Source organism: Lipotes vexillifer, unplaced genomic scaffold, assembly GCF_000442215.2.
Source record: "Lipotes vexillifer unplaced genomic scaffold, Lipotes_vexillifer_v1.1 scaffold1656, whole genome shotgun sequence".
NCBI classification, from domain to species: Eukaryota; Metazoa; Chordata; class Mammalia; order Artiodactyla; family Lipotidae; genus Lipotes; species Lipotes vexillifer.
In genome coordinates this window covers 6,772-32,942 of record NW_006791665.1, presented here as the reverse complement: position 1 = coordinate 32,942, position 26,171 = coordinate 6,772, and the positions used below count along the sequence as shown (strand labels likewise).

General features: G+C 36.9%; 1 protein-coding gene across 1 annotated transcript in view; it reads right to left on the bottom strand.

The window, feature by feature from the left end:
• LOC103085826 (protocadherin-9-like) overlaps nt 1–24,838 on the bottom strand; it is a 377,376-nt gene extending 352,538 nt beyond the window's left edge. Inside the window, exon 1 of the mRNA XM_007464484.1 lies at nt 24,710–24,838. Coding sequence (XP_007464546.1) covers nt 24,710–24,838 — 129 coding nt within the window. The remainder of the gene's footprint in view (nt 1–24,709) is intronic.
• Between the last annotated feature and the right edge of the window lie 1,333 nt (nt 24,839–26,171).

Genomic DNA, 26,171 nt, shown 5'->3' with positions numbered 1-26,171 from the left:
GCTCCTTATAATTCTTATTTGGTTCCTGCTATCAGAAACATCCTCAACCTATTTCTTACAGTTAAATGTTGCCCAGTAGGAATGCAGCACGTTATCTGAGCATACAAAATATAAAATGACTATATTAAACAGGAGCAGCTGCTCCTGAAACTACAAGCAGAATTCTTGCATCTATAAATTATATGTACAGAAATAGGAAAGAAACAACTCAGCAAGAGTCCTTTCCAATTTAGTTTTCTAGTATAAACAAATCCATGTGATGCAGGAAGTTACCCTTATCATATTTACAAAATCTGCATACATAATAGTTATAGCAATTTAATTAGAAATTCCACTAAGTTATCACTGTTGTTAAATAAAAATACAGAACCCACTGATATAGCATGTGGTCTTTTACCAAAAGTGAGCCTTCTTTGGATAATAAAAAAATCACTAAAAATATGCATCAGATCTGTCAGTATTGTTAACAGAAATAGAGTCTGATTTGGTGTTTAGGATTTAAGAATTCTTCTCAGGGCTACCCTGGTGGCGCAGTGCTTGAGAGTCTGCCTGCCGATGCAGGGGACACGGGTTCGTGCCCCGGTCCGGGAAGATCCCACATGCCGCAGAGCGGCTGGGCCCGTGAGCCATGGCCGCTGAGCCTGCGCGTCCGGAGCCTGTGCTCCGCGACGGGAGAGGCCACAACAGTGAGAGGTCCGCGTACAGCAAAAAAAAAATTCTTCTCAGGCAATTTTAGCGCAAGTAACAAAAGAGGTAATGGCATCTCCCTAGCATTCCCCTCTGTTAATAATTCTCAATACAAAATAAGACTTGTAAAACAAAAATAGACCATTTTTTTCTTTAAGTAAGTTGTATTTTTTCAAAAGGTAGTCCTTAGATTATACTTATATACTATATTATATTATAATTATATTCAGACAATGGGTACTTGACTCAAAAGAGTTTGAACATGCATGCACACACACTTTAAACCTCCCTTGTGTATTCAAGCACAAGATCATAATTGCCTAGTAAGAGTGAAAACTAGTAATCCAAGGTTTTGGGGGGAAAATCATGTTATTTCAAATTAAAGAATGAAACACAAATGGAGAGGTAGAAGAAGCAAGAAGCAATCTGTATAAATTCTCCAGGAAATACTATTATTGTACAATGATAGGTTGTTTAAAAGCCCTCATGAAAGTTTGTTAGTCTGTACCTAAAAAGTGGTATGATCTGTCTCAATGGACCTTGTGTCAAACACTGCAGTTTTATTTTATTTATTTAACTTTTTGTGTTATTTTTTGTAGTATAAAGAAGAATGTTAAAACTTTTTAGAAGCAGTGAAAGAATAAGAAGTTATTTGAACTAGTCCTCACCCATGTAAAGCCTATCTGTCCCTGACAGTCTATGGATTACAAATAATTCTGAGCCATCAATCAAATCTTCTTCAACAAAAAAGAAAAATGGTGGGGCTTCCATGGTGGCGCACCGGTTGAGAGTCCGCCTGCTGATTCAGGGGACACGGGTTTGTGCCCTGGTCCAGGAAGATCGCACATGCCGTGGAGCAGTTGGTCCCGTGAGCCATGGCAGCTGAGCCTGCGCATCCGGAGCCTGTGCTCCGCAACAGGAGAGGCCACAACAGTGAGAGGCCCGCGTACCACAAAAAAAAAAAAAAAAAAAGAAAGAAAAAAAGAAAAGAAAAATGGTGATGGGAATGATATTGCTGGAGGAGGAGCCTCTTTCTAGTCTATGAGTCATATGATTCATAAATGGAGAGTGTTCTATAACTATTAATTACTACAGGAGCTGTCAAAAGAGTCAGCCCTGATAAAGAACTCAGTCCTCACAGGCAGGTTAATGTGGGGACTGATTTGCTTGGGGAAGACAGATAGTGGGACATAGTCTACAGAACATAAATATAGGTCCAGGTTACACTTAGAGGATATGGGAATGTGTGTGCACAGGAACAGAACATGACCCTGATATTATTGACCAACTATTGAATTCTCTTTTCTAGCTTCTCTTATAAACATGACCCATACCTGCAGAATGTTTTTCCAGAATGGGAAAGGGTGAAGCAGAGCAGATAGGGAAGAAGTTGTCTTTGGCCATGAAAAGCACACAAATAAGAAACAGGCGTCCCTGGAATTTCGTCTGAAATCTTGGACTCATTGATAAATCATCTCACAGGTGATAGATTGATAGATAGATTGATTTTGGATGGCTAGCTATACTCTAAAAATCAGTGTCTGTATTAATTATAAAAGTTTAAATAATTATTAGGAACTTCATTTATCCTTTGTAATTATATGGTGAAAAACACTTGTATTGTGAAAGACAGGCATTTTCTAATTTTGTCATCTTTTAGTTCTCTCAAAGGACATCAATGAAAATATTGTTTGCAGTTGAAAATGTTTGATTAGGAATATGTGATACTCAAGTCATATTTCTTTTCCTCATAGTAAGTTAGGAAGAAAACAGGAGACTTTAAAAATATATCTACAGCATATACATAAACTCATGTATGTGTATTTATATATAGACGATGCAAAACTTATGCACAAACTTCAACACAGACTGACACACTGCACGTGTCTTAGCATATGAAATTTTCCTATTCTTAGACAAGGAAATTGTCAAATATATCCAAGATCTTTGCTATGTTTATTAATGTTGAAAATGAAATCTAAATTTTATTAATTGAATCTGAGAAAACCTGAATTAACCTAGACAAATCTGATACCATTGCATTCCAGAAAGAGTCTCTTCCTGGTTATACTTAGTGCCACATAATATATAGTTTCATCCGGTGACAAAAATTAACTTGTTTAGCAATGATATTATTATTATTTTTTTTTTACATCTTTATTGGAGTATAATTGCTTTACAATGGTGTGTTAGTTTCTGCTTTATAACAAAGTGAATCAGTTATACATATACATATGTTCCCATATCTCTTCCCTCTTGCGTCTCCCTCCATCCTACCCTCCCTATCCCACCCCTCCAGGCGATCACAAAGCACCGAGCTGATCTCCCTGTGCTATGCGGCAGCTTCCCACTAGCTATCTACCTTACGTTTGGTAGTGTATATATGTCCATGCTTCTTTCACGCTTTGTCACAGCTTACCCTTCCCCCTTCCCATATCCTCAAGTCCATTCTCTAGTAGGTCTGTGTCTTTATTCCTGTCTTACCCCTAGGTTCTTCATGACATTTTTTTTTCTGTAAATTCCATACATATGTGTTAGCATATGGTATTTGTCTTTCTCTTTCTGACTTACTTTGCTCTGTATGACAGAGTCTAGGTCTATCCACCTCATTACAAATAGCTCAATTTCATTTCTTTTTATGGCTGATTAATATTCCAGCAATGATATTTCATTGAGTGTAGAATTCACCATATAAAATTGTGATTATAAGATGAGGAAAAACATTTTTTAAATACATGGAAATTGTATAAAATATCTAATTCTTTAAGAAGAAATTACTTAATAATTAAAATAGTGATGCCACTATGCTTTTAGAGATTTAGAGTTTGTGCTCTTGAACTGTTTTGTGAACCTGCGTGGCATTACATTGCAGAGTCTCAAGATACCAACCGTTGGCCCTTTTATGATCTGACTTTACTTTTTGAAACAACTAAAAGCTGTCTGTAATGATGAACAGTAGCATTTTACAAAGAAGGCAAGATTACAAAATAAATGGCACATTTTCTTCGGTGGCTTAACTTTGAGAACAATTACAAAAGAGGATCTCCAAAATATTTTGAGAAATGATGATACTCAGTGTAGGAACGGACGAGGGCCAATTTGAAGGACAGCATTCCTCTAAGTACATGATTTCTGTTTCTTAGCTAAAAATCAGTCACAGCTTTATTCTCAGCTTATATGCAGGAATATTCTTTTTGGATCTAAATTTAGAAAGAATAATGCAGGTGGTCTGGTATGAGAGAATGAAATGAATGGGTATGGTCTTCATAAGGGGTTTTGAATTACAGAAATCTGAGAAAAACCTTATGAAACAATCTTGCTACATATGTATTGAGCAGTAACATTTGGATATGGAAATCATATCAAAATATTTTTGAAAGTATTAATAAGCATTATTCAGTAGAGTGTAAAACACTGATGTCCTGATAAACTGGAGGAAAATGTTTTAAGTTTTTTTTACTTTGAGAAAATGTAATATGTAACTACTTACTGTACTCTGCTAGAATCAGAGTCCTTATAATGATATTAAGAAAACAGAGAAACTAACCAGGTTGGAATAAACATGACTTAAGACTTTATATCTCTTTTCTCCTGGGTAGAGCGGCCTTTGTTCTTAACATTCAAAGTAGCTGGACTTTATTTCAAAAAAAAAATCCACCTATTATTGCAGACAGTCACTGTGATTTTGAGACTGATATTTGAAACAAAAATCACTCTCACATCTCACTGATAATCACTACTTGCCCTGTGGCTCTTAGTCTTTCCTTTGAAAACATTACTGAGTCACCAATCTCTGATATATATGCACTGAGGATAATTTGCTTCCCTGAATACAAACATAAAATTCAAACATCTGTCAAAAACTTCTGTATGTCAAAAGCTTCTGTAGATTTAGGTAGCATCTATATAATAGTGAGATGTATTCAGAAAAAATGTAGTTACTTTCAAAGAGCAAAACTCCCCAATATTATATTCCAAATGTGGACACAGCCATCCAGAAGGTAAAGGTTCAAAAATCTTTGCAATATTTTTAGAAGATAAGAAAGTAAACACTGTTAAGTCCACTTGACTCTAAGATCCAACATGTGTGCCCAGAAATTCCTTCTGTTTTTGTCTGGGACAGAGATGGAAAGATGGTCTCAGAATGAAACATTTACAAAATTTTCCACACCAGAGGTAACTTATTAAATGGTACAATTTGGCCTGTGCATTAAAATTTAAGAATAGTAAGGTAGCCTACAATTTGAAAACAATATTAAATTTCCTAAAGTTTTTATTTAGGATCTTGATAGTCAGAAATATATTATCCTATGTATATAATGTTAAACATGATGGACATATTGCTAGTCTGGAATAAATTATTTTTGATGAAATTGTTGTGAGCAATTGTTTAAACAAATGTTCTTAAATAAAATGGGAGAAGAGGGCTTCCCTGGTGGCGCAGTGGTTGAGAATCTGCCTGCCAATGCAGGGGACACGGGTTCGAGCCCTGGTCTGGGAAGATCCCACATGCCACGGAGCAACTGGGCCCATGAGCCACAACTACTGAGCCTGCGCGTCTGGAGCCTGTGCTCCGCAACAAGAGAGGCCGTGATAGTGAGCGGCCCGTGCACCGCGATGAGGAGTGGCCCCCGCTTGCCGCAACTAGAGAAAGCCCTCACACAGAAACGAAGACCCAACACAGCCAAAAATAAAAAAAATAATAATTAATTAATTTTAAAAAAATGGGAGAAGAATACAATTAGATATTTGAAAGAAAACTTGCCCTATCTAGGAGATATAAAAAAAAAAAATTAGAACATTAAGAGCTGCCACTAAAGTAAATTACAGGCTTCAGTAAATAATAATACATCAACATTATTCCTTGTAACAGATGGACCAAACTAATGCAAGGTGTTAATAGGAGAAACTGTTCAGGAGGAGAGAATATATGAGAAGTAATAGTTTGGGCACAATTTTTGTGTAAATCTAAAACTGCTTTAAAAATAAAGTCTATTTTTAAAAAATCCAAGGGTTAAACAAAAAAAGAAGGTAGACAAAGACTTTAGCAGTGAAAGTGAAGGGGATTTCAGGCTATGTTCATGGAATATAAAAGATGAGAGTGCTGTTTTGCATTATATTGAATTTTACTTCTATGAGTTTGTGTGTGTGTGTGCGTGTGCAGTGATATAAATACTCATGTATTACCATTATTATATTTAGCCCTGATTGATCCTTTCTAAGTCATAAATAAAGGTTCTATACTTAGATAATTTTTTTTTTTTGCTGTATGCGGGCCTCTCACTGCTGTGGCCTCTCCCGTTGCAGAGCACAGGCTCCGGACGCGCAGGCTCAGCGGCCATGGCTCACTGGCCCAGCCGCTCCGTGGCATGTGGGATCCTCCCCAACCGGGGCACGAACCCGCGTCCCCTGCATCGGCAGGCGGACTCTCAACCACTGTGCCACCAGGGAAGCCCCCTACTTAGATAATTATATGCATTTCAAAAAAAAAGTATTTCTGTATGTGCAACTTTGTGATTGTTGTCTACAATTGTCCTTCGTTCCTTTTTAAAATTTTTGAAACAGTATAAACTTTAAAACGTTCTTCATTAAATAGACATTTTAATTTATATTTTATAATGATATAAGCCAGTTTGGACACTTTTAGGGGCATATGTCAGATAGTTAACTTCATGAAGATGAAATGAATTGTTCCTCATATCAGAAAATAATTCTGATCTAGTCCATATCCTAGCCTGACAGATGGAAGAAGATAGATGATGGTACTTTGGGAATTAAGGAATTACTTTCCTGGAATAGATCATAGAGCTTAATGTCTATAGAAGGCATCTTATCTTAGGTTTCATCTTATCTTAGGTGCTTAGGCTGACAAAGCACGTAAAGAATGTGGCTCAGATATCTTGTTTGATCACTAACTTTTCATAGATATGAAAATCTAGGAGATTTTCATTGGAAATGCAATGTGGATGATAACTGATCAAATATGGCAGCTAACCAATTTTTGCTCCTGGGAAACTCTGACAGAAAAAAGCTCTTTTTTGTGCAAGGGCACCATCCTTTGACTCTCACACAAATATAATCTCTCCTATGTCTGCAGAGCAATACTGTTAGAACAAACAGTGCTATCAGTGTTTCTAGTGAAAGAACAAATTAAAAATTAACACCTTGAGATTTAAATCTATACTAGTAATACATGTTAATAATCTTACAAAATATTCTATTCACTAAATTCGTTACTAAGCTTCAAACTGTATGCAAAAGATGTTCATATTAACGGAAGAGTGTAAAAGGAAAACTATAATAAATTTTGAGCACCCATAAAATGGACCCATCTGAAACTACATCATTAAAATAATTTTAAGTATGGAGAATACATGCTACGGTAGAATGGTTTAAGTTTTAAGAAATTCCCTAGAGCCTTTTACTCAGCCATTCAACAAGAACTGTTAATCACCTACTATCTATCAGGTACTCTTAGATACTGAGGGAAATTTTTCAATCAAGAATGACACAATTGGAGGAGCTTCAAGATGGCGGAAGAGTAAGATGCGGAGATCACCTTCCTCTCCATAAATACATCAGAAATACATCTGCATGTGGAACAGCTCCTACAGAACACCTACTGAACGCTGGCAGACCTCAGACCTCCCAAAAGGCAAGAAACTCCCAACATACCTGGGTAGGGCAAAAGAAAAAAGAAAAAACAGAGACAAAAGAATAGGGACGGGACCTTCACCAGTGGGAGGGAGCTGTGAAGGAGGAAAGGTTTCTACACACTAGGAAGCCCTTTCACGGGCAGAGACTGTGGGTGGCGGAGGGGGAAAGCTTCGGAGCCACGGAGGAGAGCACAGCAACGGGGGGGGGTGCCGCACAGAGGATCAGTGCCGACCAGCACTCACCAGCCCGAGAGACTTATCTGCTCACACGTCAGGGCGGGTGGGGCTGGGAGCTGAGGCTCCGGCTTTGGTCGGGGCGCAGGGAGAGGACTGGGGTTGGCTGCGTGAACACAGCTGGAAGGGGCTAGTGCACCACGGCTAGCTGGGAGCGAGTCCGGGAGAAGGTCTGGAGCTGTTGAATAGGCAAGACACTTTTTCTTGCCTCTTTATTCCCTGGTGCACGAGGAGACGGGATTAACAGTGCTGCTTAAAGGAGCTCCAGAGACGGGCGTGAACTATCAGCGCAAACCCCAGAGATGGGCATGAGACGCTAAGGCTGCTTTTGCATCACCAAGAAGCCTGTGTGCAAGCACAGGTCACTATACACACCTCCCCTCCCAGAAGCCTGTGCAGCCTACCATTGCCAGGATCCCGTGATCCAGGGACAACTTCCCCAGGAGAACGCACGGCGGGCATGAGGCTGGTGCAATGTCATGCCGGCCTCTGCCGCTGCAGGCTCACCACGCATCCGTACACCTGCCACCCCCTGCCTCAGTGAGCCAGAGCCCCCGAATGAGCAGCTCCTTTAACCCCGTCCTGTCTGAGATAAGAACAGATGCCCTCAGGTGACCTACACACAGAGGCAGGTCCAAATCCAAAGCTGAACACCAGGAGCTGTGCGAACAAACAAGAGAAAGGGAAATTTCTCCCAGCAGCCTCAGGAGCAGCAGATTAAAGCTCCACAATCAACTTGATGTACCCTGCATCTGTGGAATACATGAATAGACAACAAATCATTCCAAACTGAGGAGGTGGACTTTGGGAACAAAGATATATATATATTTAACATTTTCTCTTTTTGTAAGTGTGTATGTGTATGCATCTGTGTGTGATTTTGTCTGTATAGCTTTGCTTTTACCATTTGTGCTAGGGTACTGTCTGTCCTTTTTCTTAATTACTTAAAAAATTTTTTTTCTTAATAATTATTTTTTTATTTTAATAACTTTATTTTACTTTATTTTATCTTTTTCTTTCCGTCTTCCTTCCTTTCTTTTTCTTTCCTTCTTTCTTTCTTTCTTTCTCTCTTTCTTTCTCTCTCTCTCTCTCTCTCTTTCTCTCTTTCTCTCTTCCTTCCTTTCTTTCTTTCTTTCTTTCTTTCTTTCTTTCTTCTTTTTTTCCTCCCTTTTATTCTGAGCTGTGTGGATGAAAGGCTCTTGGTGCTCCAGCCAGGCATCAGAGCTGTGCCTCTGAGGTGGGAGATCCAAGTTCAGGACAGTGGTCCACCGGAGACCTCCCAGCTCCACGGAATATCAAACGACGAAAATCTCCCAGAGATCACCATCTCAACGCCAAGACCCAGCTTCACTCAACTACCAGGCAAGCAACAGTGCTGGATACCCTATGCCAGACAACTAGCAAGACAGCAACACAACCCCATCCATTAGCAGAGAGGCTGCCTAAAATCATAATAAGGCCATAGACACCCTAAAACACACCACCAGATGTGGACCTGCCCACCAGAAAGACAAGATCCAGCCTCATCCACCAGAACACAGGCACTAGTCCCCTCTACCAGGAAGACTACACAACCTACTGAGCCAACTTTAGCCACTGGGGACAGACACCAAAAGCATCGGGAACTGTGAACCTGCAGCCAGAGAAAAGGAGACCCCAAACACAGTAAGTGAAGCAAAATGAGAAGATAGAAAAACACACAGCAGATGAAGGAGCAATGTAAAAACCCACCAGACCTAACAAATGAAGAGGAAATAAGCAGTATACCTGAAAAAGAATTCAGAATAATGATAGCAAAGATGATCCAAAATCTTGGAAATAGAATATAGAAAATGCAAGAAACGTTTAACAAGGACCTAGAAGAACTAAAGAGCAAACAAAAAGTGATGAACAACACAATAAATGAAACTAAAAATTCTCTAGAAAGGATCAATAGCAGAATAACTGAGGCAGAAGAACAGATAAGTGACCTGGAAGATAAAACAGTGGAAATAGCTATTGTAGAGCAGAATAAAGAAAAAAGAATGAAAAGAATTGAGGACAGTCTCAGAGACCTCTGGAAAAACATTAAATGCACCAACGTTTGAATTATAGGGTTTCCAGAAGAAGAAGAGAAAAAGAAAGGGACTGAGAAAACATTAGAAGAGATTATAGTTGAAAATTTCCCTAATATGGGAAAGGAAATAATCAAGTCCAGGAAGCACAGGGAGTCCCATACTGGATAAATCCAAGGAGAAACACACCAAGACATATATTAATCAAACTGTCAAAAAGTAAATACAAAGAAAAAATATTAAAAACAGCAGGGGAAAAACAACAAATAACACAAAAGGGAATCCCCATAAGGTTAACAGCTGATTTTTCAGCAGAAACTCTGTAAGCCAGAAGGGAGTGGCAGGACACATTTAAAGTGATGAAGGAGAAAAAACTACTACCAAGATTACTCTACCAAACAAGGATCTCATTCAGATTTGATGGAGAAATCAAAAGTTTTACAGACAAGCAAAAGCTAAGAGAATTCAGCACCACCAAACCAGCTCTACAACAAATGCTAAAAGAACTTCTCTAAGTGGGAAACACAAGAGAAGAAAAGTACCTACAAAAACAAACCCAAAACAAGAAAATGGTCATAGGAACATACATATAGATAATTACCTTAAACGTGAATGGATTAAATGCTCCAACCGAAAGACACAGGCTTGCTGAATGGATACTAAAACAAGACCCATCTATATGCTGTCTACAAGAGACCCATTTCAGACCTATGGACATGTACAGACTAAAATTGAGGGGATGGAAAAAGATATTCCATGCAAATGGAAATCAAAAGAAAGCTGGAGTAACAATTCTCACATCAGAGAAAACAGACTTTAAACTAAAGACTATTACAAGAGACAAAGAAGGACAGTAAATAATGATCAAGGGATCGATCCAAGAAGAAGATATAACAATTGTAAGTATTTATGCACCCAACATAGGAGCACCTCAATACATAAGGCAAATAAAAACAGCCATAAAAGGGGAAATCGACAGTAACACAGTCATAGTAGGGGACTTTAACACCCCACTTTCACCAATGGACAGATCATCCAAAATGAATAAGGAAGCACAAGCTTTAAATGATACATTAAACATGATGGACTTAATTGATATTTATAGGACATTCCACCTAAAAACAACAGAATACACATTCTTCTCAAGTGCTTATGGAACATTCTCTAGGGTAGATAATATCTTGGGTCACAAATCAAGCCTTGGTAAATTTAAGAAAATTGAAATAGTATCAAGTATCTTTTTCGACCACAATGCTATGAGACTAGATATCAATTACAGGAAAAAAATCTGCAAAAAATGCAAACACATGGAGGCTAAACAGTACACTACTTAATAACCAAGAGATCACTGAAGAAATCAAAGGGGAAATCAAAAATACCTAGAAACAAATGACACTGAAAACACAATGACCCAAAACCTATGGTATGTAGCAAAAGCAGTTCTAAGAGAGAAGTTTATAGCAATACAATCTTACCTTAAGAAACAAGAAACATCTCAAATAAACAACCTAACCTTACACCTAAAGCAAGTAGAGAAAGAAGAACAAAAAAACCCAAAGTTAGAAAAAGGAAAGAAATTATAAAGTTCAGATCAGAAATAAATGAAAAAGAAATGAAGGAAATGATAGCAAAGATCAACAAAACTAAAAGCTGGTTCTTTGAGAAGATAAACAAAATTGATAAACGGTTAGCCAGACTCATCAAGAAAAAAAGGGAGAAGACTCAAATCAATAGAATTAGAAATGAAAAAGGAGAAGTAAAAACTGACACTGCAGAAATACAAAGGATCACGAAAGATTACTACAAGCAACTCTATGCCAATAAAATGGACAACCTGGAAGAAATGGACAAATTCTTAGAAATGTACAACCTTCTGAGGCTGAACCAGGAAGAAATAGAAAATATGAACAGATCAATAACAAGCACTGGAGTTGAAACTGTGATTAAAAATCTTCTAACAAACAAAAGCCCAGGACCAGATGGCTTCACAGGCGAATTCTATCTATCATTTAGAGAAGAGCTAAAACCTATCCTTCTCAAAATCTTCCAAAATATAGTAGAGGGAAGAACACTCCCAACCTCATTCTACAAGGCCACCGTCACCCTTATACCAAAATCAGACAAAGATGTCACAGGGAAAGAAAATTACAGGCTAATATCACTGATGAAAATAGATGCAAAAATCCTCAAGAAAATACTAGCAAACAGAATCCAAGAGCACATTAAAAAGATCATACACCATGATCAAGTGGGGTTCATCCCACAAATGCAAGGATTCTTCAGTATACGCAAATCAATCAGTGTGATACACCATATTAACAAATTGAAGGAGAAAATCCATATGATCATCTCAATAGATGCAGAGAAATCTTTTGACAAAATTCAACACCCGTTTACGATAAAAACCCTCCAGAAAATAGGCATAGAGGGATCTTTCCTCAACATAATAAAGGCCGTATATGACAAACCCACAGCCAACATCATCCTCAATGGTGAAAAACTGAAACCATTTTCACTAACATCAGGAACAAGAAAAGGTTGTCCACTCTCACCACTCTTATTCAACATAGTTTTGGAAGTTTTAGCAACAGCAATCAGAAAAGAAAAAGGAATCCAAATCAGAAAAGAAGAAGTAAAGCTGTCACTGTTTGCAGATGACATGATACTATAAATAGAGAATCCTAAAGATGTTACCAGGAAACTACTAGAGTTCTTCAAAGAATTTGGTAAAGAAGCAGGAAACAAAATTAATGCACAGAAATCTCTAGCGTTCCCATATACTAATGATGAAAAATCTGAAAGTGAAATTAAGAAAACACTACCATTTGCCATTGCAACAAAAAGAATAAAATATCTAGGAATAAACCTACCTAAGGAGACAAAAGACCTGTATGCAGAAAATTATAAGACACTGATGAAAGAAATTAAAGCTGATACAAATAGATGGAGAGATATACCATGTTCTTGGATTGGAAGAATCAACATTGTGAAAATGACTCTACTACCTAAAGCAATCTACAGATTCAATGCAATCCCTATCAAACTACCACTGGCATTTTTCACAGAAGTAGAACATAAAATTTCACAATTTGTATGGAAACACAAAAGAGCCCGAAGAGCCAAAACTATCTTGAGAAAGTAAAACAGAGCTGGAGGAATCAGGCTCCCTGACTTCAGAATATACTACAAAGCTACGTTAACCAAGACAGTATGGTACTGGCAGAAAAACAGATATATAGATCAATGGATCAGGATAGAAAGCCCAGAGATAAACCCACACACATATGGTCACCTTATCTTTGATAAAGGAGGCAAGAATATACAGTGGAGAAAAGACAGTCTCTTCAATAAGTGGTGCTGGGAAAACTGGACAGTTTCATGTAAAAGTATGAGATTAGATCACTCCCTAACACCATACACAAAAGTAAACTCAAAATGGATTAAAGATCTAAATGTAAGGCCAGACACTATAAAACTCTTAGGGTAAAACATAGGCAAAACACTCTGACATAAATCAAAGCAAGATCCTTTCTGACCCACCTCCTAGAGAAATGGAAATAAAAACAAAAATAAACAAATGGGAGCTAATGAGACTTCAAAGTTTTTGCACAGCAAAAGAAACCATAAACAAGATGAAAAGACAACCCTCAGAATGGGAGAAAATATTTTCAAATGAAGCAACAGACAAAGGATTAATCCCCCAAATTTACAAGCAGCTCATGTAGCTCAATATCAAAAAACAAAAACCCAATCCAAAAATGGGGAGAAGACCTAAATAGGCATTTCTCCAAAGAAGATATACAGATTGCCAACAAACACATGAAATAATGTTCAACATCATTAATCATTAGAGAAATGCAAATGAAAACTACAATGAGATGTCACCTCACACCATTCAGAATGGCCATCATCATAAAATCTACAAACAATAGATGCTGGAGAGGGTGTGGAGTAAAGGGAACACTCTTGAACTGTTGGTGGGAATGTAAATTGATACAGCCACTATGGAGAACAGTATGGAGGTTCCTTAAAAAAACTAAAAATAGAACTACCATATGACCCAGCAATCCCACTACTAGCCATATACCCTGAGAAAACCATATTTCAAAAAGAGTCATGTACCAGAATGTTCATTGCAGCTCTATTTACAATAGCCAGGATATGGAAGCAACCTTAGTGTCCATCAACAGATGAATTGATAAAAAGATGTGGCAAATTTATAGAATGGAATATTACTCAATCATAAAAAGAAACAAAATTGAGTTATTTGTAGTGTGGTGGAAGGACCTAGAGTCTGTCATACAGTGCGAAGTAAGTCAGAAAGAGAAAAACCAATACCGTACGCTAACACATATATATGGAATTAAAAAGAAAAAAAAAAAAGGTCCTGAATAACCTAGCGGCAAGACGGGAATAAAGACACAGACCTACTAGAGAATGGACTTGAGGATATGGGGAGGGGGAAGGGTAAGCTGGGACAAAGTGAGACAGTGTCATGGACATATATACTCTACCAAATGTATAATAGATAGCTCGTGGGAAGCAGCCACATAGCACAGGGAGATCAGCTCGGTGCTTTGGGACCACCTAGAGGGGTGGGATAGGGAGGGTGGGAGGGAGGGAGATGCAAGTCGGAAGAGATATGGGAACATATGTATATGTATAACTGATTCACTTTGTTATAAAGCAGAAACTAACACACCATTGTAAAGCAATTATACTGCAATAAAGTTGTTAAAAAAATAAATAATAAAATAAAAAGCAAAAAAAAAAAAGAATGACACAATCTCTGCACTTATAAGACTTACAATCTAGTAAGTTAAATAAACTGGAGTACATAATTACAAATGTGTTAGATATTATGAAAAAGAAATTCAGGGTGGAAAAGTAGTGTACAATAGAAGGATCCAACTCACCCAGGGAAGCCTTTCAATAAGGGCTATGGCAGCTAATGCATGGCTACTTGGCAGACACTGGGAGGGTACAAATCATAGTCCCACTTGTTTATAATTCCATGCAAAAATATGAAATAACTCCTGAAGTAGCCTGTTGTCCACTTTTTTTGCTTTCCTATGTGGAATACAAACTCTGTATCCCCTAAATAAAGATATCTTTTAAAATTTTAGTTGCTATTGAAGCACATTTCCCAATGCTTCTAAGGATCTCTTGTCTTTTACTCTTTCCACTGAAATACATGAACATAAGCATGGATGTAATGATGTTTACATTTTTAGGATTTAATCATTAGGTCCCAATAATGCTGGGTACTTAATAATGGTACCTTGATACACTCTGTATTGTTTGTCTCAGAATTTCTTTAGATATCTGTTATTTTCAGCTTATTATCACAAATTGTGATCAAAATCATACATGAAGAAAATTATGACAAATCAGAACTAAAATTCCTCAAAGTCAGTAACCATATCTTATATGACCTGATATATCTAGCACCTATGATAGTCCTTAGGAACTGACAGGCATTTGAAATATGTATTGCATGAAAATATATACAATCTACATAATCACAAAGCTTCCTTTTCCTTAATGGCAGTGTCAAATTAAAGAACTAGCTTAATTAAGTGTTCTTTTAAACATAAAAAGAAAATACTTATCTGTTCAGAAAATAGTGCTGAAAATTTACCTGAGTTGACAGATGGAAAAAAAAGATAAGCTCTGCATTTTTTAAAAACTAAAAAAGCATGCATCAATGCAAGTGAAATGGACTCTGTAGAACTGTTGATTGTTTCAGCAGATTTTTCCACCATTTCCTTTCTGAAAGCCATTCAACAAGTTGTATCCCTGCCTGCATTGTCTTTCTCTGGGAACAACAAGGGACTCTGCCATGGATAACCCCTCTCTTATGAAAGAAAATAGAGAATCTCAATGAATCCCCTGACAAACGATTAAGTTCAGTCTCCTGATCACAGGTTTAAAAAATCCTAAGGCACAAAATAGCTATACAGAATGAAAAACAGAAAAGAGGTAACGGTCTTCAAATATTTCTTTATTCTCACATATAGAAAACATCTAAATAGATATTTTAGATCATAGAATTCTAAATCTTAAAGAATCTTTTCAATGTTATGAAATGCTAGAATAAGGCATTATTAGCTAAACTATGTTTCTCATACAATGTTCTTAACATTCCTTCTTATATAAAATCAATACCTTGAAAATATTTAGTTTAAATGTTTTAAATATTATAATACATTTGAAAATGTCATTCTGACCAAAAGTGATTTATGTAATAAATGGGAATATGTATTTATGATAAACAATAATTAAGGTACATAATGCTCAGAAACAACATAAAATTCCTTAAATAATTACTGTAAGATTATTTATTACAGAAACCTCTTTCTTAGTTGAATAGTTTTTTGCAATATACATTTTGACACAGAAGAAATGATGACTTTTGCTGGAATCAAAAAATATCGTAACATGTATTTACTCCTAATAGTGTTTAATTTCATATTGCAATGATTAATCAGAGTGGATGACTTTATTTTATGCTGTTTTAACTACAAGAAATTATCTCTTCTGTTTTTATCCTATTATAAGGATCGTTACAAAAATGGGAAACAATTAACACCGGGTTTAATGCCTGAGTGCAATAGAGCTAAAGTAATTGCACTCAAGGTCTGCTAACTTTTTAATCAGGCATTTGGTTGCAAGCCGCTCACAATTGATTTTGAGAGAACTACCACTAAGGAGGAAAGCAGGTGTGCCAGAAAAGCAGGCATATTGGCAAAACAAATGAAAGATTTTAAAAGGAAAAGAAAAAATTAGCAAAACCAAAGCAAATGCTTGCCCTCAGGCCATTTACTTGGCTCAGCCTGTTACTGAACAAATCCAGTTGTGAGCACAAGTATAGTAGGGGAGGCCCCACAGACCTACTGCTTTCAAAGTGTAATACTAAAGCTTAGCAATGAGGAGCCTTGTCCATCCCAATGTTAGTGAATTGAGTTAATTAACAGGAAGGCTTGAAATTTCCATATTCAGTAGAGTTTAAGACACCATCAGAGGTTCCTGGAATTACATCCTAATTAGAAAAGTTCCCTCTTCTTTGCCTTCAGGCTACTCTTTGAAAAACAAATTTGGTTAAGTACTTTGTTCTCTCTTACAAAAAAAAAAAAAATAAATAAAATAACTTCAGTTTTTCTCCAAGCTAATGATATTTTCTTTTTCTTTTTTTTTAATGTCATTCACCTACTGTGCAAGTGACTCCTTTTAGGCAAGTTGCACACATTTCAAGGTGCATGCATCCCCTAAGAGCACTGGGGGTGGGCATTTAAAAGACCCCCTCCTCTATAGTTCCTTGAAAGGGGAGCCTCTAAGAGTTAATACTATTGTAAAAGTTCTTTCCACTAATAGGAGAATTATCTGGTAAGAAGCAGATGAATATATATATAAAACTCCAAGTCTGAACATTTTTATGATGGTTAGGTACACCATAGGTCTGCCTTTATGCAGAGAAAGGAAACCGAATGACAGATTTGGCCATTTACCTGGTGAATTCCAAGACAGTGCTATTGCTTTCTTGAATTCCCAAAAGGAAGCAAGAGAATTTGAACATTTAAAGTAGAGTATAAAGGAGAACTACTTCTTGCCCCAGAAGAGCAAGTGAGAGTAGGGGGAATAAGAAAAAGAAACAACAGAAAGGAACTTCCTCAAGCGAAGTCCTATGTGCATTTTAATTACACTTGTGTGCCTGGGCCACCAGGCAATCGACATTAGAATTCATTAGGATGCCTCAGAGCCCAGAATAAAGTACACAGAGATCAATGGATCTACAACGTGATAGCCATTTATATGAGTTTCTACTCCAGCTCCAAATAAGTTAGGAAAGGCTCAGCTCAGTTGTGTGGATCATTTTAGCTTCCAATGAGCTCTCCCTTAGCTTCTCCCATCGTAAGCAGCTCTCACTGAATCACCACTGCTTCTGTCGTTTCTAGGTGAAGGGGTAATACAAGTGAAAGGAAGGCACCTGGCATGAGTCCACCTGCACATAAAGCCCCTTAATCATATGAGACTCCCGCACGGCCATGATCCCAAGCAGTTCAGGAAGGATGCCAAGTAGGAGGAGAACAAAGAGACTGGCAGGCAAAGGAGCCCCTTGGTGGCCCAGATTGTCACAAGGGTGGTTTTGCCAGATTAAAGACTATGCACTTTCTGACTCCATATATGACTTAAACAAAATTCTCATTCTCTGTGCAGCATTTTATAGCAATTTAAAATCCAGTATTGAAGTAATCCTTTGGAATTCAGTAGATCTGAATGGTGTATGTGTGTGTGTGTATTCCAAGAATTCATGGAAATGCATGCCATAATATCTCTTCCTCTTCCTGCCAGTGGAACAGAGAAAGCCATCCCAAAACTCTGGGCACATGGATTACCCTGTCTATTGTGATGTTTATTATAAGCATAATGTTAGTCTTCCAGTGCCTCCACATCAAACAAATCTGCTAGGGACTCCTTGCCTTTTCTAGACTTTGATTCCTTGCATTATGTTGAGTGGTTTGAGTCTCCTCAGGTTATCTGTAATAATCAAATTTGTTTGGGGATATAACATTATTGGATAAGTTAGTTGACTGATGCCAGTATCACTTAATATATTTAGAAATAAAACTTTTCCCACCTAAAAATAATAAATACAATAAAAAGAAACACTATTAATTTGAGTTGTATTTAATACTCAAGTATTTCTTATATCTATTCTAATTTCTGAAGTAGAAAAAGAGATCATTTTAGCTTAAGAGGTACCTATAGCTTTTAAAGATTATTTGTTCATTTGTTTCAGACCATTGCTTAAACTATAGAATAAGAAATTTTTAAGGGTAACGTTTAGTCATGATCCTTTATTGGTTAGTTTACTTTTTATTTCTATGTCTTTCCTCAGTATACACATGAATGTGTATACATATAGCTATTGTCAATTTCATCTCTGTTTCTGTACTGTTAACATGAATTACCTTCAAATTGGAAACACCAAAACCATTATGTCTCGTGAACACAATTTAAACACCTATTTGTTTATTCACCATGTTTTCTTAAAAATGTATACATGCATTCTAGATTCAGGATGTGTCATATAATCAATGTGCTAAGAGAGTATTATGTTGGAATTTAATTGTCAGCATTACTTTCTTAATGGTACATAAAATAATGGTACTCTGTGCTTTGTAATCTATGGTTTCTCAGATCTGATGAAATACTATGTTAGCAGCCATAAGGAGGAAAAAATGGATCTAATATTTTTTGAGCATTTATTGTTTTCTGGGCACTATATTAAGTGTTTTATATTAATGATTATATTCAACAAAGACTTAAGAATTAGCATCCATTTTTTGCAAAGGAGGAAACAGGCTTAAAGAGGCTCAGTGACTAACTTGCTCCAGGACATACTTTTTAAGTGCAAAGGCCAAATCCCTTGCTTGTTGTTCTTTGCATATATTTTCACAAACAAAACAAAACACATACATATATGCACCCTAAATTATCCCCAATGGTGGGAAATGTGACTCAATTTTTTTTAAAAAATATAGAAAATAGTCAATGCAATGATAAATTGGCTACACTTCCACTAGTTTCTAAGCATCATGTTTGTTTTACTGTCAAGTATATCCCTAGTCTTACTTAGATCAGTGTTCAATAAGTAATGAGTGAGTCATAGCATTTCAGTTTCAAAGCTATATTTTGTGAACGCACTAGTCATTCAGAAAGAGGTCTAACACCATCAGATTCATAAGACTCAATTATATGTCTAAGTTTTACATTCTTGGGGAGGACCACTGCCCCAAGTCATTACAGAATGACTTACAGAAAAATAACTACACTAAAACAGGCCTTGGAACATGTGAAACCAGAGGCAGTTAATGTGGTTTACCCCTCCATTTAGGGTATATATTTTGTGTGTTTGGCAAAAGCAGCAGCGAAAAGAATGTTTACTTAGTCTTTAACAGGTTTTATTTTTTTTCTCCCATTTTAAAGGACAGGCATCCTGCTGCATTTTTCCCTGAGAGGCTTTTAAAAGAATTATTTCCTATTCCTGCTTCTGTACACTCCCCCCCCCCGACCCCCACCCCTCCCTGCTAGTGGCTCCCTCCAGGCCTTGGTCTCTTCCTTCTCTATCTCTTGTCCTGCTTTCAACTTAACTCCACCCAAGGAATCATTAAAAACTGTAGTCTGACTTTTGCCTCAAAGGTGACCTGATTTGGGGGAAGGGTGTATTTTAGTTTATTTTTACCTTAGGATTAGTCAATGGACAAGGGGCCACAAAAAGTGTCATATGACGAGTTTGCAGAGCTGACGATGGTACAGTTTAAGGTGCCATTGCTTTGCTGTTGTGGAAACAAGGCTATTAACTGCTGCAGGATTCCAACCTTTACTGCCAGAGAAACGGAAAGTATTATATCTTTCCTACGTTCAGAGCCAGATGAATGCCTAAAATCTCTCTGTCTCTCTCTCTGTCTCTCTCTCTCACAAACACTCACACACACACTTTTCTTAGTGAGTTGGAAATGGTAACATACCACCACACAGTCAAGCAAATCATAATTTAATGGGGCGTGGGATATCGAAGAAGAATATTGGAGGAAGAGACTTCCTAGCCTGCTAAGGGTTCCTTATAAAAGTGGACTATTTATTTTATTTTAAATGCCTTCAGCACCAGTTTTCAACCACCTGGAGAAGGAAGAGCTGTCCTGGCTACTTGCAGTAGATAGAGTTGAAGTCATTCTGTCTTCACTCTTTTCTACTTTGAGTTTCCTTTGTTGCCATCATTGGCCTTATTAATCAATCATCCCATTAGCTGGGTCTTAAGGTTGCAGTTAGATAAGATTGCCTGAGAATATGAAAGAAGTGTGTTCAAATATTGATTACTAACTTATCTAACTGCTTATGGTGACCAATCTACTCATATATCTGACTTCAAATGACCAATAACTTTACATGTAATGTCTTTTTGAAGCAAAAACCAGAAAGTTTTGGTTGTGAGGTTTTTCTTTCTTATTCAGTTTCTAACAGCAACAGTAATTTTAAGGTTGCACAATACAAATATGTTAGTGATGCTTTCTAGAAATATATCTAGCAATTTATTATTCACACTATATTATTAATTGTTTATTATGTTTATAACTGAAATTTAAGACAATTCATAGAGGGTATTAAAAGAAAGTAATCCTTGAAAATAGAAGTGAGGCTAGCAGAAAAAAAATAAAAATGTAAAAATTTTGTATTTATAAACAAAACAGTGAAAAATCAAGTCCATTTGACTTTTTTGAGGACTTGGTTTGGTGACATGTTTCTTTAGCTATAGTCATAATTATGCCACAATATCTTATTGCCTTTAATATGAAATAAAAATTAAGAACTAAGGATTTCAAGATGAAGAATCTTATTTCTTGTACAAAGTTAACTGAGCATTTCCCTTTCCCTGGCTGGAACTGCAGGATTGAGATAACTCTGAAACCTGACACTTTGATATGAGTTCTAGTGCCAGGAGCATGAGTGTCCTTCACTTTGATCTTTACTTCCAGGAACTAACTTTAAGTGACACTTCTCATTACCCCTCACCAGCTCTTCCCCAACGCTCCCTGTCTTTCACTAGCTGTGAAAGAGGACTCTGACTCATGGCATCAAATTGTCTGCTGAGTAACAGTTTGTTTTGAATGTGCAGTTTCAGGATCTTTTGCCAATTAAAATCGCTTTACCACTGAGAAGTCTCCTGAGGTTTACCCTTGTTTATCTGGGTTAGACCGTGAAATCATCCTTGAACCAACCCTAAGATCATAATTTGTTGCTAATTCAAATGAAAAAGTTGGAAATAAATTGATAAAATTGGCATCAATTTTATCCACAAACACAATTAGTTTCATCCTAAACCAAATATATGCATGCATAGATACACAAACTGATGCCAGAAGGCAAACCCTCTCTGTGGACCAGTGGAGCTATATGACTACCTTCCAGATATGCTATTTATAAAGAGGGAAGAGGGGATTTTGAACAAACTGCATTTTCTGGTTGGTTTATAATTATAACCATATAGTTCTGAAGTTCTAATAGCATAGCCCTTTGACGTTAACATGTATACTCTTTAAGGTATGATCACTCAAAACCAACCAGTAAAATAGCTCAGGCTTCCTTTCCCACATTAGGTTAATGCTATGACAACATGCTGAAAAATTATTGTTCATGTGTGTGTTTTGTGAGTGTGTGTGTTTGGCGGGGAGAGGGGGAGAATAGGAATGGGAAGGTTTCCAGAAACTTTGATTCTTTCAGTGTAGCCAGCAACTTTGAGACAAAATATCAAGTATATAAAAGATGAGACCCAGAAGAACTAGTAAAATAAATGATTCAAAAGCCATGTGGAAGACAGGACTTAAATGTCAACAAACCAAACAGTTCTCCTAATTTACATTAATTGTCCAAGATATTTGTTTTGAATTTAATTTAATTTAATTTTTTATACAGCAGGATCTTATTAGTTATCCATTTTATACATATTAGTGTATATATGTCAATCCCAATCTCCCAATTCATCGCACCTTCCCCCACCCCCCGCCCCCGCCAGTTTCAGTATTCAGCAAAGGGCCTGGCATGGAGTAGAATCTCAGACATGTGTGAGAAGGTAAGTGGGAAAGGATGGATGGGCAGATGAAGGATCAAGGGGGTGAAGGAAGGAACTAATATAGGGCTCTGGTCTGTCTCCAGATCAATAGCAGGCAAGGGCAAATAAGAGAAGACAAAGAAAGTAAGAACTACATAATTCAGTTTTGAAACATGGTGTGTTATGTGAGAATTAAGGAAAACTAGGAGAGAGAAAATTAGTGGCTAAGACTTGCAACTAATTTTGAATGAAAACACTGCTAGCTTAGATTTCAAGTTGTACTATTATTTTCTATAACCATAGAATATCGGGTTCACTTATAATTTAAAAAAATAAGTATTGATATTATATTTTTACCAAGAGACACAAGTCAATATCATTTTTTCTTCAACTTTTTGACAAACTAGTCTTCATTGGAGAATCTTAACAGCCTTAGCCTAAATGATGTGAAAGGAGGGAAACAGATATACAAGTAAATTGTCCTATTATTGGTTAGATTATAGCACCTAATGATATTTACTGAATTATGATATTTCATAAATTTTTGACAGATTTCTCATTTATGTTACCTAGGAGATTTATATCTTGGGATATTTAAAATTAAAATGTATACCAAAGCAAAAACAAAAAGAAAACAGAACAAAAACAAAGAAAACCCTTTAACCATTGCTATTATTCTGTAGCTTTAAAGGCAGCAGGATCCTTCCAAATGTCAGGGAAAAAAATCTGGGTAGAACCTGACAGCATGAGAGAAAAATGCTGCTGAATTAGCATTGTCTGAGAGGGTCTTCGGGAATAGACCATATATTATCATCTTTGGTAGTCAGTGACAAAAAGAAATTTGAGAAATAAAGATGAAAGTTTTTGTAACTATGCAAGTATATTTGCTAACATAGAAAACTGGTCTATATCCTAAAATAAGTTATTTTTCACAGAATAAATGGTTATATGTATGAATTTGTCTGTAAACACCTTGGCAACACTGACCTATACATTATTACTGTATTTTCTGACACATGAACTAGATGCATAGACAGGATCCAGATGTGAAAATCAGTTAATTGTTAAATGTTTTTGCCCTAATATGCTGTCTTTTTCAAATATTTGGTTCACTCTGGTTTATGCTGTAATTCATAATTTCCTATTGTGAATTAGAGATGTGTACAATCCTTTTTGGTAGAGACTGATCTAAAATGAGGCATATGTTAAAGCTTCCTGCACAAAGCCAGGTTCTGGTCGTACTCCGCACCCCACAGTGCTCATTCGAGTGAAGAGCCATCTTTGAAGGCAATTGGAGCTTCTTGCTTGGCTGAGCACCATGGAGCTTGGAGCAAGATAAAAAAAGAACCACAGACTTTCAACTGTAAATCTGCTAGCAGGACATACTGAATCCATTCAACCGGACCACAGTGGGATAACTTCACTAGCCTCTTAGCTACATAAAAAACACAATCTAGTCTAATTGGCCAATAGTAACTTCCATTAAAAATGAGAAAATTGTTCTAAACATGTTCAAGATTTTTTAATTGAAATTCTCTTCTGACAATTTGTCCGTATGCATACATAATTCTGCCATTTAAAGTCAGTACAATTTTATCTGTGTTGGCATAAGGATAAATAAGAACTTCATTTTATTGAGTAGCCACTAAAATAACTTATAGTAACGCCATCTGGTCAAGAGTGTTTGTGGCAGTTTGTTATGACTACTCAGAAAGCTGGAGGTTGAGTATGGACACTCTTGTCCCACAATCAGTAATTTTCAGATCCCTTCCCAAATAGCTACCTGTTTTTTTTTCAAAGTAAAGATTCAAATATCTTGCCTAATACTTTCTGAATGAAAAAGAAATTAACAAGTTGTTCAAGTGATCCTGATATGCCATTAAGTTTTGGAACCACCACTCTAGATGATATTGTGACTCCTAAAAATTTCCATGAAGTTCAAGAAAGTATTCATTTTACTTTCTAAAAGGAGAAAAGTGACATTTCTCCTTTAAACTATGATCTATATTCCTCATGGAAAATAATGTACTTAGAGAGGCAGGCATAGATATAAACAGTTTAGTTTTCTCATGTGTGCTCTATACAATATATCTCCTACCCACCATTTCTTCTATATTCTTACTTTCACTACCTATTCATAAACACATACACTTTGTACATTGTTTTATAATAACCTGGAGTATTTATAAGGCTTCCTCCTATCCCTGCCACCCCAGTCCCAGTCTCTCTCTCCTACAACATTAAAAAAAAATCTTCCTAAGGTATCAATAAAACACATATCTGCAAATAAGATGAGGCTTCTCACACAAGCTTCCAAGCCCTCAGTGGAAAACTCCAGCCAATCAGTCCACTTTGTTCTCCTAGCATTAGTTTCCTGAACCAATGTTATCCTCCCACTAAGATAGATAGCTAACTACTTCCCTGATGACGTTCTATATTTTACCAATTCCACGATTTTTTCCCCTTACTGTCCTCTGGTCCTGTGAGGTCCACCTATATTGCCTAACTTTCTGCCCAACGGCTGCTAGTTCATTAAGATCCATATCAAATTCCACCTCTACAAATAAGACTTCCTTGATGTCCCTAATACACATCATTTCTGCCACTTATGAACTCCTTTTGCTCTGTTGTTGTTGTTATTTTATAAATGTACCTCTGGGGCACTTGGCACAGTCTGACTATTATTTATGTGGTTATTTTATGTCTGGTACTGTCCTCTACATGTGCTTTCTCCTTGTACATGTTCAGTATAATTTTAAATTGAATTATTGATATAAATTCATTTAAGCCAACACTTGCACCATTCATGGAAGAGTAAATGCATGCTGGCAGGATTGATTTACTCATGGCTTTGAGAGATATTAGATTAGGGTATGGAAGTATTCCCTACTAAGGGTGAGTAATGAAGTGCTATTTCAAAGCCATTTACTAAAGAAGGACATGGACAGGACCCAAATAACATCAAATAATTGAGCTGAAGTTTTCTCCTTCAGGCCCATCTTTGGAACCTTGGATCTAGACCTTGGATTCCAATGAGTGAAACAAAGGAGGTTATGGTTAAATGAGAGGCCTGAAGCAAGTGTACAAATAAGATTACAACTGAATCCAAAGCTAGGAGCTGAGAACCTGACCGTGTGTGAGTGCAGAAACTGTGACCAGAAGCCAGGCTAAGTCAAAACCAAGGGCTGGTAGTCATGGCAACAGGGGCACATTCAGAAGTCAGAGCAGGAAAAGGGGGCAGGTCAAACGTGGAACAGGCTGTGGGTCAGAGCAGAGAGGTGAGGGCAAGAGAACCAGACAAGGCTGAAGCCAAGGAACACTCCACGCTGCACAGACTGCAAGGGAAGTTCCCACCCGAGTCCAGATGGAATTCTGCTGGATGTCTGCTCAAGGCTCCAGCTGGCTCAGGGTCCCATTTGCTCCTCATGCACAGATTCTTCCAACTGTCTTCTGATATTCTAGGTTTTCTATCTTTTGGATGCTCTCAAAACAGCCTCATAAAGCTATTTTGCCAGAAGCTCCGTAAGGTGACCCCATTTGTAGAAAATGGCAGAAGTAAGTTAAAAGATAGGTTTTTCTTTTTAAACTGCCTAGAAAGATACAATATATCTTTCTGTACTATAATGAAAGAGTTCAAGAATTTTCACCACACTAGCCAGGCAGATTCCAGAATGAGCTTCCTGGAGAATTATTTTACAATGTGTCAGTTTCTCCACAGGAAAACACCTATTTCTTCAATGTTATTAATAATGGTGATCAGTTTCCTATTCAAAACAGACTGCATTGTGAGAGTCAGAGATTTTCACATTGCATTAATTGCTTCCTAGTAATGACTGTAATTTATAGATGCCTGCTTTGATTTGCTCTATTCCAGGTATTAGCAAAAATATTTGAAAATATGAAAGTTTTATTTTTCACACAAACCTATGG